Here is a 13,444-nt window from a genome sequence, read left to right on the forward strand (position 1 = left end):
GAATTCCACCCAAGTTCTCTTCCATAACCTCCAGGCAGAAGTGACTGCAGTGTAGCTGCCACTTAACTGCAAGCAAACAACTACCTACCAATACAGCCCTCTAGTTCTGAGATTAAAAGCATTAAGCCCAGCTCTCCATCTACCAAGGTACTGCCATGAGCTAAGTTCTGGGAACAGCACACCTCCATTTTACTAATACATAAGCTGAAGAATGGCACAAGACACTAGATTACGCCTTTTTTATTTCAAAAGCTAGGATAGCTTCAATATCCATGTCATGGTGAATCAGAACACATGTAAAATACCTTACAATACATTAGATTCCAAAAAGGTACCAAAAAGTACAGTAAAATTAACACTTCCGTTACAGGAAATGTATGACACAAAAACAATACAAAATAAAAAGGTGGAAAGTGACACTGGTTCCCTAAGATGCATCTCTTTCTGTACAACTGGAGTAATGCAGAGTCCATAGTTAACTCCAAGAGGCAGTCCCTAGATGCAGAGCTGCAGCTTTAAGCAGACCCTCAAAATCAGTTTCAGTTTAACCTATTAATAAAATCATTAATTAATATCTTCAGCAAAGCTGAAATTTACACACCACACTGTCTAGACAACTAGTTATCTGTAAGTATTAAACATGTAAAACATTTCCAGGGAGCTCTTCCAAGTAAGATGCACATTTAACAGGCCATAGAAATTTATTGTAAAGTTAAATTTGGTACAGAACTGAAATCTCCATCTACAGCATTGTATACAAAACCTATGCAGTCATTTTCCAAAAGAGACCATGCCACTGCATACCTGAATAAGTTTGATCAATATGGCTTGTAGTTATTCTGATGGCCACCACGCCTTGGTGTCTTCCCATAATTTGCACTGCCTTGACCTATGAACAAGACAACAAATGCATTAAACTGCTAATTAGTTACGCTTGCTTATACCCAATACAGTTCTCTTTACTTACTGTAATCATAGCCTGGTCCATATCCATAATACCCATATCCTGAATAATCATAGCCTCCATAGCCACCATAACCTTGCTGATAGCCGTATCCTTGATTCCCATAACCCTGGTTCCAGTAATTGCCATAACCTTGATTCCAATTTTGACTTTGAGCTATAGAAGGGAAAACCATCCACAAAATCCCATTTTAGTACACACAACTTATTTTGAATGTGTCCATACTAAAGTAGTGCGTGTAGTACTTACCACCGCCTCTTCCACCTCTGCCTCTTCCTCCATAGCTACCTCTTCCTCCACCACTACTGAACTGTTGCTGCTGGTATACTTCTTTTGGCTGTGCTACCTTTATCTCGCACTGAAAATGAAGAACAAGGAGGAGTTTGTAGGTTGTCTTAGAGCAGCGCTGCCCAAACCTAGCCACCTAGGGAAGCCAGCCATTATCCCAGAGGCTAAGGAGATGTATGCGCTGTGCTCCCTGTCCTATGACCGAGACAACTGCATATCCTGGAGCATCTGATTTATCGCACCGCCTGGGCAAAGGTAAGCCACTATCAGCAATTCAAAGCAGCCCAACGCTTTCGGTGCACTTCATGCCGCCCATTCCCCACAGAAGAGGTGGGGAGGTCACCTGAGCACAACCACTACTGCTCTGCAGCAGCCACAAGGCTGCCCTGCATCCTGCAGGCCCTCTCAGGCTAAGGTGCTCTACTGGCCTGCTTCGCCCGAGCTGCACTGACTGAGGAGCTACCAAGGCGGCTGAGAAATAAGCCAGAGAGTTCTCCTGGCAGCCTTCATACACCCTACAGACAGGGTGTGTGTTGGGCTGTAAGGTACACTTAACTCTTTAAATAACCTATCAAGCTATAAGATTAGGTAAAAATAACCAGTATTGCCATGTCCAAGACTGGTTCCCCAGCTCAAGCTGTCAGCCAGCTTCTACTTCCTGAATCTGCACATGGTGAGACACGAAGGCTACTGCTCCTGGGAAAGGAACTGTTCCCTGCAATGGTACCTGAGCACACCCAGCTTGGAGTTCTTCACATGGGATCTTGCTTTAAGGTAACGTGCTGTTTTTATTGTTACTATGACAGAACACGCCATAGTTGCAGGATACACAAATATGGCTTCTCTGTTCCTTGCACACATGACCCTTCCCCTCTCCTGAGGAGCTTTATTGCTTACTACAGTGTCTGGCAAACAATGAACAGGTATGTGCTGATCAAAAAGTTTACCCTGTACTGTGTCCCGTCTTAAACTAAGAGCAACCCAAGTCACTGCATGAAGCAGTGTAAGAGTTCCAGTAAGGCAGGCTTCAAAGTTACTATACGGTTGGCACTGGACACAGCAAAGAGGGACGCCTGCCAGCCAGCAAACATTCTTTGCCTCCAGTCCTTTTCACTGGCTTCACACCTGAAGCTGCAGTAGCTCCTGGCACAGATGAGCACTGTCAGCTGCTCGGAGCATCTCACACCACTGTTAGAGCAGGCCAGGTTTGAGGGTCAGCATTCATCTGCTCTCTGGTTCCTGCAGCAGTTCCAGTAAGCCCTGAATTTACGCAGTTACTCTATGCAGAAAGAAGAGTATTGGTCTGCTCAAATGGCTTGTATCACCATGCTGATATATAAACAAGCTAGTTTTTGTGTGTTTGAGTAACACAATTAGATCCTTTACCTATAAAAGCCCCTAGAACACAGCAAGCATTAAAGCCACAAATACTGGCAAAGAACCTTGGTAGGCTCTATGACTGAATGTATGGCAAAAAGGAATTATGGTAAATTGCAAGCTGGCCTTTTTGTACTTTGGGTACTCTGAAATCAGAAGTCTATGATATCCTTTTCAGAGTAAGGATGTAGTGGTATTATGCTTAATAACTTGGTCAAAAGTTTACAAATCCAAAAAGTTTTTACCTTGCTTCCACTGACGTTATGGAATTTCTTCTCCAAAACCTTCTTCACTGGATCTTCTTCCTTGAAAGTGATGAACACAAACCCCCTCCTTTTGTTGGTCTTTGGATCCATTGGAAGTTCAATTGCTTCAATCTGGAGACATGAAATACTGCTGTTAGACTTGCAGTTTAACAGAACAGTTGAGTACATTGCATTGGGGACAATAAGACTGAAAGTAAGTTTCCCATCTATGCATATTGTGCAACAAAGTTGCACGAATCTTCCTCTAGGAAGATTAGCTTGCAAACCAGAGGCTTTGACTTTACAAATCTTAAAAAGCACTTTTAAGATAAATATTATGGTTTGTTACAGGTAAGCTTTCTAATTAGCCATGTAAGCAATTACTGCAGCATGTGCCTGCCTTGCTTTCAAGACAGGTAACCTCTGGATCAATTGTAAAAGCCTTGATACTTCTAAAGTCAAGTATTCTGCAACTTGCAGATGATTAGTCAACCAAACAGCAACCCTAGACTATGTTGTGTGCAGGTGTTTAGTAAGATAATGCTACACACCTCTCCAAACTCTCCGAAGTATTCCCTGATTTTCTCTTCTGTGGCTTCGGGGTTAAGTCCCCCAACAAAGATTTTCTTCACTGGATCCTTTTTCATTGCCATGGCCTTCTTGGGGTCAATTAGTCGTCCATCTAGCCTGTGTTCTTTCTGTTCCAGAACCTGAAATGTAGTTTGATAAGATTAACTCAAGCTGAAAAGTTTACCTTTAAGTTAAGAATCTGAAGAAAAATGAAACTTAAATTCACCTTTTCAACACTGCCAGGTTCTTTGAAGAGAATAAATCCAAAGCCTCTGGATCTTCCTGTGTTGGGGTCCATCTTTATCGTGCAGTCGGTTACCTCACCGAACTTGGTGAAGTAATCTTTCAAGTCTTTTTTGCTTGTATCCCAACTGAGGCCGCCAACAAACATCTTCCTGAAATTTCAAAGAGAAGAGCTATTTAGTCTCAGGAAGTACAACAGAAAAGCACATGCAGCAAGATGCTTAGACTGGTGCACAACTCAGCAGCATTGTCAGAAACAGGGCCAAATGTTTAACCTTAAACATTTCTGCATCTTGTCAAAACCTGACTAATACTATAGGAATGCACAACATGGTTTTTCTTCCCTCCTCTTTGAGGGAATTACACAGTGCACCCCTAAAGTTTATGCAATGCCATAAGAAACAGTAAAGGTGGCCTAATGTATTCCTTACCAGTGGCTTACATTCATCCAATATGATTCTGCTATTTGCAACAAAGCAGTATTGATTACCAATTACTGCCAGTTCAGGTTTTGGAAAGAACCTGGGGTCATTTCTAGTGCTTTGAAAGCACTCAGGCTAGGAAAGGGCATCAAAAGCAAAATATTTAAGAGCTCTTACGATTTGGACAAATGGCTATAGAAATGTTAGTCCTAAGAACAACCTCCAGAATTTAACCAGACAACTACAACCCCTAAGAACAGTCTCCTACAACAGACAGGACTTTGGACCTGCCTCAACAAGCATGCTGTGCACTTCTTCCTGTTTAGCTACCTCACCAGCACACCACTCAACCAGCCTTCCCTTTCCTGAGAGGCCACAATACAGCACTTCTCTACCCACTTGCCCACAGAGAACAGCTCCAAAGTATCGCAAAGAACTAGAAACTGGTGAAGTCCAATGCAGAACTGAGGCTAACAAGCAAAACTAAGATCTGTCAATAAGGTACTTATCAAATGCCTCACTTCCAGTGAAAACATTAATAACGTGACTGTATTTTCTATTTTCAGAGTTTCCAAGGTAACAAACTAAGCTTTTGAAAGCATTTGAGCCTTTTTACCTAACTATAGACTAAGGCTGTTTAAGTTGTCATTGTTCTGTTTAGAGGCAAGCTACAACTGGCACTAGAAGCCAGCAGCACTTTACAAACTGGACTAGGGCTACACAGAATTGGCTTTGGTGTTAAAGTGTAGCCACGACTTGTTAAAGCCAGCATCCATTGATGCTCAAAAGGCAACATAATTAAAAAACCTTTAATTGCTCTGTTTTCTAGATTCTTTGCCTTGAACTGGATGGAGCCATATCCTTTGTAGGCTCAGTCATTTTTCAGATCAAGCCCTGCTCTCTCAAGTGCAGTGTGGTATGTAAGGCCCAAGCAAACTGCGTGCTTCTCACAGCCATTACAAAACAGGCCCTAAGGAGTGAGCCCTACCAATTCCACTAAGCCTTTCACTAACAGGTAAAAGTTAACCTGATGGCTTCATTCACATCAGAATAGCTGATCATGCAGGACTGCTGTAATCTGCAGACTTTCTGTAGCAAACCCTGGCATCATTAAGCACACAGAATGGATCCAGAGAAATTCAAAGTTTGGGAGGACAACAGCAGTTTGTCTGCAAGCAGCTTTAGCTGCTTTATGCCCACCAGACAGGGCTATGTAGACATGCAGACATTGCCACGTGCTAAACTCATCTTTTACCACAGCAGCAGATAGCACACTTTGTGATTTACAATCCTTTGTTTTTTTTCAAGTTATCATGATCAACACCCACATGCATAGAAATACCACTGTGTAGAGCCTTTGAAATTAAGACCAATTTCCTAGTATTTAGTTTCCCTTTCAGAGGCCACACAGACCAGAAAATTGCACTCTTAAGGTATAGTTATTTTCTTCCTCCTCCTCACCATATCAACACAGATAATTCAAAGCACAGTTCAGCTGTTAACAGAAGGGTTAGTGTCAGTGTCCTGAACTCTGCCTTGGACTTGTCTGCAGGTTTACATTTTCATAGTTCAATCCCTGAAAATAACTGGTTTTTTAGAGGTTTTAATTCAAGTGGATTTGGGATTGAAGACTTGTTACCTCCTCTGCAACAAAGGAGGAGACGAGACACTAACACCCACCATGAGGGCAGAATACTGAAGATAATATAAAGAACACAGACACTGTAAGTGTGGTTCTCAATCCTTCAACAGTGAAGAAGGCACATCCAGCCCTCGGTAATGGGAAACTTGTAAAACTCTTCCTCCTTCCCTTAGAGCCTAAATCCATTCTCCTATGGTGGCTCCAGCTTGCTGTTAGCCTCAGCCTCAGGGAGCTGACCCTCTGATCAGGCCCAGTGACAACAAAGGGAGTTCCAATGAAACACACGGGCAGAGAGGATCACAAAGACCCTCTTTAGAAACGGGCTGCAGTTCTCAAGTCAAGCGTGGATATTCATAAAAATAAGAAGCTGACGAACTACGACAGTAAGTAAAATAATCTTACAGCTAAAATCCAACAAAGCCACCGAGACTCCTCCATAAATCGCTCCTGAGCGATGAGCAGTTTTCTGACAATGCTGCCAAGTAGTACACCAAAACCGCTCTTTCTTTCCCAAACGCATCGCACATCACCTTGGTCACGCTGTTTTTCCCCTTACTCCCTCCAAAAATACTTAGGACTACCACGGCTCCCTTCCAAGTGCGGATTATTATTTTTGGAGGCGTTACACAAAGCGTGCTCGTGTTTACACCAACGGCGGGGCTCACCCGTGCGGCCCCCGCCAAGTTGCGAGCAGCCCACCCCCTCCACCAAAACCCAACTCCCCCCATCCTCTCCTTCCCTTAAAAAGGGACAGAGGAGGAGAAACAAACGCGGGCCGGGAGGCGAGCCCGGCTCCATCCCCTTCCATTTTACAGCGGGAGCAGGCGAGCAGCGCGCTCCCCGCCCCTCCCCCAGCCACCACATGGCGCCAACAAAAGGCAGCTCCAGAACAAAGGAAGCGCTGCTGCGAGTGCCGCTGCTGCTGCTAGCGCTGCGAGCCCTGCTGGGGCTGCTGCAGGGCCGCGGCTCGCACCGGGGCCTCCCCTCCCACCCCCCCCCTCACCCAACCCCGGCCGGGCACCGCCGAGCCCCGCAGCGGGCCCGGCTCCCTCCCCCCCTCCCATGGCCCTGCCGGTGCCTCCTCCTTACCCCGCGTCCTCCTCGTTCTTGCTGGCGTTGATCTGGTCGCCTTCGGCCCCGTTCTGGCTGGCGGCCGCCCCCGCCGTCCCCGCCGCCGCCGCTCCGGCTGCCGCCGCCGTTGTGGTCGCCGCCGCTGCCGTCGCTGCCGCCGTCGCCGAGCCCGCTGCTGCTGCCGCTGCCCCCGCTGCTGCCGCCGGGGCCCCGCCGGTGTCGGGCTGCTGCTGCTGCTGCTCCCCCCCGGCGCTCTCGGCCGCTTCGTGCCCGTTCTGGGTGGCGCCGGCGGCGGCCGCCAACTGCTGCTCCGCTTCGGACATGCTGCCCCGGCCGCTGAGGCGAGAGGCGCCTGCAAGACACGGGCGGAGCGGGCGGGCGGTCAGCGGGCGGCTCCCCCCGGCCTCCCCCACCCCCCCCTCTTTCCCCCTCCTTCCTCCTCCTCCTCCTCCCCCCCCCCCCCGCCGGGCCGGGCCGGTCTGATCCGGTCCTCGCCCCTCCCCCCCCCCCGCCCACCCCACAGGCCCCGTACTCACTTTAAAACCCCGCTCGCGATAAAATCCGGGCCGTGCCGGAATCGGATTAAAATCGCCCCCTTGTGCCCGCCGAGAGCCGCCCGCTGCGCTCCGCCGTCCCCTCCCCGCGGCGCCGCCGCTGCTCCGCGCCGCCTCCTTCCCCCCGCGACACGTCCCCGCCGGCCCGCAGCCCCAACGCGTGGCCGCCTTTATAGCGCCGGAGCCCCGGGCACATCGCAACAAAGCGCCTCGCCGTTGGCTTCCGCCGCCCGTCACTCAAGGCCGGTTGCGGGTTCTGATTGGTTCAGCGGCGCGGGGTGGGAGCGGAGGGAAGCGGTTGGCGAATGGCCGCCCGCGGCACTGGGCTGAGGGGGAAAGGCGCGCGAGGGGCCTCGCGCCTCAGCTCCCCCCTGAGGGGGCCGTGAGGGGACCGTGAGGCGGCCGCCGCCTCCCCGCCTGCCTCAGGGCTCGCCGCGGGGTTTTGGCCCCCGGCCGGCTCCGCTGCCGCCCGCCGGGCTCTGGGCTGTGCTGTAGCACAAGCGGAGCTCTCCGCTCTCGGCCCGGGCCTCGGCGTTTTGGCCCGGTTGGAGCCGGGTGAGGGGGGCAGCGCCCCGTGCGGGGGCCTGGGGGCTCCCGTCAGAGAGGGGCAGAGCGCGGGGCTGGGACAGCCGGGCACAGCCGCGCCTTTACAAAGGAGAAATCGGGCCCTGTGCTGGAGGGCTGGGAGCAGCGATTATTTCCTAACTCTCTGTAGTAATGGATGCGGGTGCTGTGAGGGTGCTCTGCCCTCAGGTATCTCCCCCGGCCCTACTTGCACCCGCTGTTACAGGGCAGGAAAAATGCACGGAGCCAACTGAGCACAGCGAGGCGTTTTTTTGGGAGGCAGCCTAGTCTAGGATCCAGGCTGGCCTTCAGCAAACTGCTTTTAGAGCATCTTTTATCCTCTACAAGAGTTGTTTTCTCAAGTTGCAATTCGGTAAAGTTAGAATAGGCTATGCTAGGTGTGATTTTATAGGCTTTGTCGCTGTACAAACAGCAGATCACTAAAGATGAGCACAAAATAAAATCAACATAGTCTGTTTAGATTAAGGGCTCCATCCACTTTTTTAAAGTTAAAAACAGCCCGCTGCCTTGGGCTATGAGCCAGACCTCTTCAGGGAAAGGAGAGGGGAAAAAAAAAAAAAAAAAGGAAATCATACTTAGTGTTATAATATCTTATTATCATATGAGAAATAGCCCTGTGCTACAGCCAAGAATTTGAAGCCACTCTTCTGTTACGGTGCTGTGGCTTGCCACAAGAGCCATTTTAACCGGTCCAAGCTGCTTTGGATTCCCATGCACACGCACAGCAAGACTGCATCATATTTGTTACTGGAATTGCAGGGTTTTTTACATATAATTTCCAGAGTGTAAGTTGTTGGACATAGTGGCTATTTGCTTTTGTAAATCCTTTTTTCCTCAAATGTTTACTGCCCACAAATCAAAAAATATTAAAGCGGTCTAAAAACGTGATCAACATGAGTAATTTCAAGAATGCAAGAGCAGAGTGTAATAGACTGATGTGTGATTTGTCAGCCAGGTGCTCTATTCCTGAAGGATATTAATTTGTAAATATTCTGCTACACCTTCAGACCAAGCTATAATAGCTCAGAATTTTATCTTTAGAGATGTTTATCTCAACCTAGTGTGTCAACAGAGTAGGGCAGCCTACGGACGAGCACCACAACTAGCTGTTAAGGCTAAAGTTTGTGAATGAATGTCATATGAGGTCAGGTCCAGTTACAACAGTATGAAGAGTACCTAACCAGCATGGTTGGAGATTGTAATGCCCGCAGGACAGGTTATATCTGTTATCTGATAAAGATTCTTACTGTTACAAGACTATTTTTAAACTGGTTTTCTTACATTGAACTTTAAATAAAATGTTAGAAACAAAAACAACAAAAAAACATAAGATGGTCTTTATCCTGATTTATGCCATCTCAGAGAACTTGCCCCACATCCGGCAAGAGAACTTCTGTTGATTTCTTTTAGGCAGTCTTGGCTAAGATTGCCATCAGTTTACACCAAAAAGGTATGGTTCCTGATTAGAATCACCAAACCGCGGTGTCAGCTGCATGTGTTAATTTACACAGTGCTGTCAGTTTGCTTCAATTGGAAAATATCCTGCAGTTGCATAAATCGCTACGGGGAGAGCTAAGATCAGACCTGTGTTTGCAGGTACAGTTGAATGGGCGGGCTGACACAGTGGCTACTACCTCCCTTCCTCACTAGCCACTTTCTTTTTTGCAGGTTTCTCTGCATGCAGCTGCTGAATGCAGAAACACCTTCTGAAGTTGTAAGTTTGCAGACCAGCTCGTGAGAGTAAACTGAAATGGGCAGCAGTTTATGTGAGTCTCTCATGTGAGGTTAGGCTCAGCTGATGGATAGAACCTGAGTGGTTTTGATGATACAATTTATTACTTAATCTCCCTCTGCTCTGAATATCCCCTTTGTATTTCATCAAGCCTTGCTAAAGGTTTGCACAGTTATCATTTCATTTGGAGTTCTCCATGTTTTTCCCTTCTCTCTTTTTCAGTTTTCTTTCTTACTTTGCTGCACTTGTTTCATCTTTCCTTTCAGAGCTCTTGCACTGATATTTTGGCATATTATCGTTTTCCTTCTTAACAGTGCTTCTTTAAATCAGTTCTCTTTTCCGGCAGCCCGTTTCTTCTGGTTAGGTCCATCTCAATCTCTCAGCTTGGCAATTCTAAGTAGCAGTTCCCAACTGCCAAGTCTTATCTGTGATTCCCAGTTGCCCCATTTTGATGTTTGCTGGTTTTTATGTTCCATATCCAGCAAGAGGATAACAACACGGCTGTGTATCTGGTTTGGAAACCAAAGACTTGCATGACTAACAGAGCCACTCTTTGCATATATACGCATTGAAGACTGAGAGATGAGACTCTGAGCTGTTAATGAGTAATATTTTTCTCACCAGGCCCCATCATGACACAGGTTATTTAAAATAATTCATCTGGAACCTGGGTTTCAGTCCTGCCTTTCACTCCACATTCAAAGCCTGTGGTTAATCAATGAAAAATAGACACACAGCTTGTTGGGCGGTAATCCGTACATGACACATTTACTGCTGAGAAAAAAAACTAGCATTCTATTTGCTATTTTGTTAATCCTGTAATTACTGTTGTTATTAATGGTGTTGACTGAAGTTCAATTGAATTTTACTTGTGTATGAACTTTTGAAATTGGGCCTAATTTTGCCTTTCTGCCAAACTTGTTTACTCCAAGCCCTGCCCTTGCTGTCTGCTCATAGGAGTTTTGTGCCATACCCGTCTTCATTGCTTCCTTCCCGTTCTTCTTTATCCTATTTCCTTTTTATTTCCATTGCATTGATTTGTATAGTTTCCCTCTTACAGAGGAACAAACAAACAAAAAAACATTTACTGGTCTGAAAATACTGGTGTAATTTATCCCTTTTCCCAAGACTGTGTCTATCTTGTATAAATTGATGGTAAGCATCTCATTTAGGTCACAGGTAGCCTACTACACATAAAATATCACCTGCAAGTTAGTTCTTACGCACAATATACATAAATAATAATAATAATAATTGAATAATAATAATTATTATTATGCAAGTAGCCCTGTTGATTTTAACATAATTGTTGAAAGTAAGTGGTCAGAATAAGACTGCAAAAAGGATGCCTTATGCTACACTAAAATAAGATGAAGATGCATTTAAGCAAGTATTTACAATATAACCTTTCAAAGCACATTATTTAACTGCTTGTCTCTTGCCATTTGCATATAATAATAATATTGCTATTAGATTCTTCTTAGAGTCATTTATTCATGGTGGATAGTATCACACTGAGTACTTAATCCCAGAGCTTAGTGGTCTCAATCACCCAAAGCAATATGATGTTAAACATCACGTAGAGCAACGAGAGAGAGAGAAGAGGTGGTGCTCTGAAAGGTTGGGTGGAAGCCTAATATCTCTATGCAGCATCTCTACACAGTGCCTATATTCAAACTGGGAGGAGCTTTATAGAAAATGGCAAATCAATGGTAGCCTCTACAGGTGTTCAACATGAGCTCATCCTGAGCAACAACATGGGACAAAGCGGGAAGGTCTTTATTTGAAAATGCATTAGTAGAATTCAATTGCATTGGCTGGCTCATGTTGTAGGAGCTTTCCTTTGTGGAACAAAAGGTAAGTAGGACTGGATCGATGCGTGAATGGGCTTGCAATTGAAGACTAACAGTTTTGTGCCTGATATAGAAGACTCGCTTTGAAAAGATGTGGAGAACTAGCATAAACAGATGAACCAAAAAAAAATGTCTTGCAGCATCTTTCTGAATGGAAATGAATGATTGATTTGTTGAGGCCAGAGAAAAGGATGTCAGCGATAAAGAAGATGAGAACCCGTGCAAGAGTCCCAGCCACGTCAATAAATCACAGATTTACATCTCCCTACCTTGATTTACATCTCCACAGCAGTTTAGATCAATCTGAGCTTGAACCTCACATTCCTGGCAGTGAGGTTCCACCCCCTCCTTTGCACAGCTGGTAGTAAAATAACTCAGTAAAAAAGTGGTCGTTTTCAGTCAGATTTGTCTAGCACACGGTCATTACCAAGACTTTAAATGCAGACAGCTTAAGTTTGAAAGGAGACAGTAGTATGAGGCTGTCAGAGAAGGAAGGGAGGAGAGACTTGAGATCAGAGCTCATCAGTGCTCTTGCAGATGAGGGAAAGAAGCACAAGGGGAACCTACTGATGTGCCAAGCTGAAACAGCATTTGGGGAAGCAGCAACAGCAAGAATAATTGCAAAAGCTAAGATAGGTGGATAATTAGCTGTGCTAAAAGTGACTGACAACCAAAGAAGAGATCAGTTGAAGATCTGTTGAGAAACTTTCAGATGACTAGAGGAAGCAAAACTATTTTTGAAGTGGATTTACGGTAGAACCAGACAAGAGATGTGGTTGGAAGACTCTTAAAAGTGAGGTGAGGAGAAACACTTCTACTGAACGATTTTTAGTTTTTACTTTTTATGTAAAAGAGACAAGTGTGTCTGAGTGGGTGCTGGGCGGTCAGAGCAGAGCAAATGACTGAATATGTGACTAAATGAAAGAGCAAATGTGAGGGTGATCAAGAAATTAAATAGGATGAGGTCAATAGGGCAAGTGATGGAGTTACAGAGGAAATTTAGGTAAGATGTTTGTTATCACTTAGAGATTTGTAGAAAGGGGAAGCGTCATGAGAATATTTTGTTAATTTTATCTTTAAAGAAAATTGTGAGTTAGCAAATAGAGGAAAGCAGAAAGAAAGGCTTGAAATAGGTTAGTCAGCAGCAATAAAAAGCTAGCTAGGATTACATGTGTGCAGATAAGCTGCACAAGTAGAATTGTTTAGCTGTAAGAAGGCAGAAATGGAGGAGGGAGCAGGCTTGCAGGAGAGGAAGTTAGCTTGATCACAGGATTTCCGTCAGAAACACTTTGCACTGCACAAGCAAGCATGGATGAAGCAGGTGCTGAAGGTAAGCTGGTGCTGTGGGTAGGTATGACAGACTTTATCATGAGAGACAGAAGCAAAGAAGTCAGTGGTGGGTGAAAGTTGTGTATACGGCAAATGTACAGCTAGTAATTTTTTATTATTTTTTTCTCTGTTTGACATCAAAATGCATGTAAAGCTAAAATATGTGCAAGTTTCATTTTTAATCAGTGCAACCACCCAGGACTCTATAGCTTTTATCGTGTTATCCAACACAATCTTGCATCATTCTGCTTTTCTTTTTCTTGTTAAAAACTAACAATCCACAAGTAATTATTTTGTCCACCTTCTTGCAGTATTAGGGTACAAAGTTCTGAAACAGTATTTTTTCATTTAAAAAGTTACATATCTTTGTTACTGGTGTGAAAATACACCTGCAGCCCCAGTCTTTCAGTGTTGTTATATTCCGTGCCAGCTAAAAATAAGACAACCAAGGCTTGTTAAACCGCTTAACAGATAAGATACGGCAGCAAAGCTATGCCTGGAGAAGTATTCAGAACTGTAATGGTTCATTACATGGTAATTAAAATTTTACTCTTTGATTCTTTCTTTTC

At 45.3% G+C, this 13,444-nt stretch overlaps 1 protein-coding gene across 8 annotated transcripts in view; it reads right to left on the reverse strand.

Annotated features, from left to right (window-relative positions):
* Positions 1-7,496, reverse strand: part of HNRNPAB (heterogeneous nuclear ribonucleoprotein A/B) — a 29,297-nt gene extending 21,801 nt beyond the window's left edge. For 3 of the 8 annotated variants that reach the window (XM_084295509.1, XM_084295507.1, XM_084295506.1), the window contains exons 1-8: positions 7,359-7,496; positions 6,841-7,174; positions 3,671-3,839; positions 3,426-3,584; positions 2,875-3,006; positions 1,214-1,322; positions 968-1,120; positions 805-889 (exon numbers count right to left, since the gene is read on the reverse strand). In XM_084295509.1, coding sequence (XP_084151635.1) covers positions 819-889; positions 968-1,120; positions 1,214-1,322; positions 2,875-3,006; positions 3,426-3,584; positions 3,671-3,839; positions 6,841-7,145 — 1,098 coding nt within the window. In that variant the 5' untranslated portion in view covers positions 7,146-7,174; positions 7,359-7,496 and the 3' untranslated portion in view covers positions 805-818. Of the gene's footprint in view, positions 1-224; positions 550-804; positions 890-967; positions 1,121-1,213; positions 1,323-2,874; positions 3,007-3,425; positions 3,585-3,670; positions 3,840-6,840; positions 7,175-7,358 lie in introns of those variants that run through there. The other 5 variants (XM_084295513.1, XM_084295511.1, XM_084295510.1 and 2 more) reach the window with 3 other exon arrangements.
* Positions 7,497-13,444: the final 5,948 nt, after the last annotated feature.

This window comes from Netta rufina (assembly GCF_964035555.1).
Source record: "Netta rufina genome assembly, chromosome: 14".
Taxonomy (NCBI): domain Eukaryota; kingdom Metazoa; phylum Chordata; class Aves; order Anseriformes; family Anatidae; genus Netta; species Netta rufina.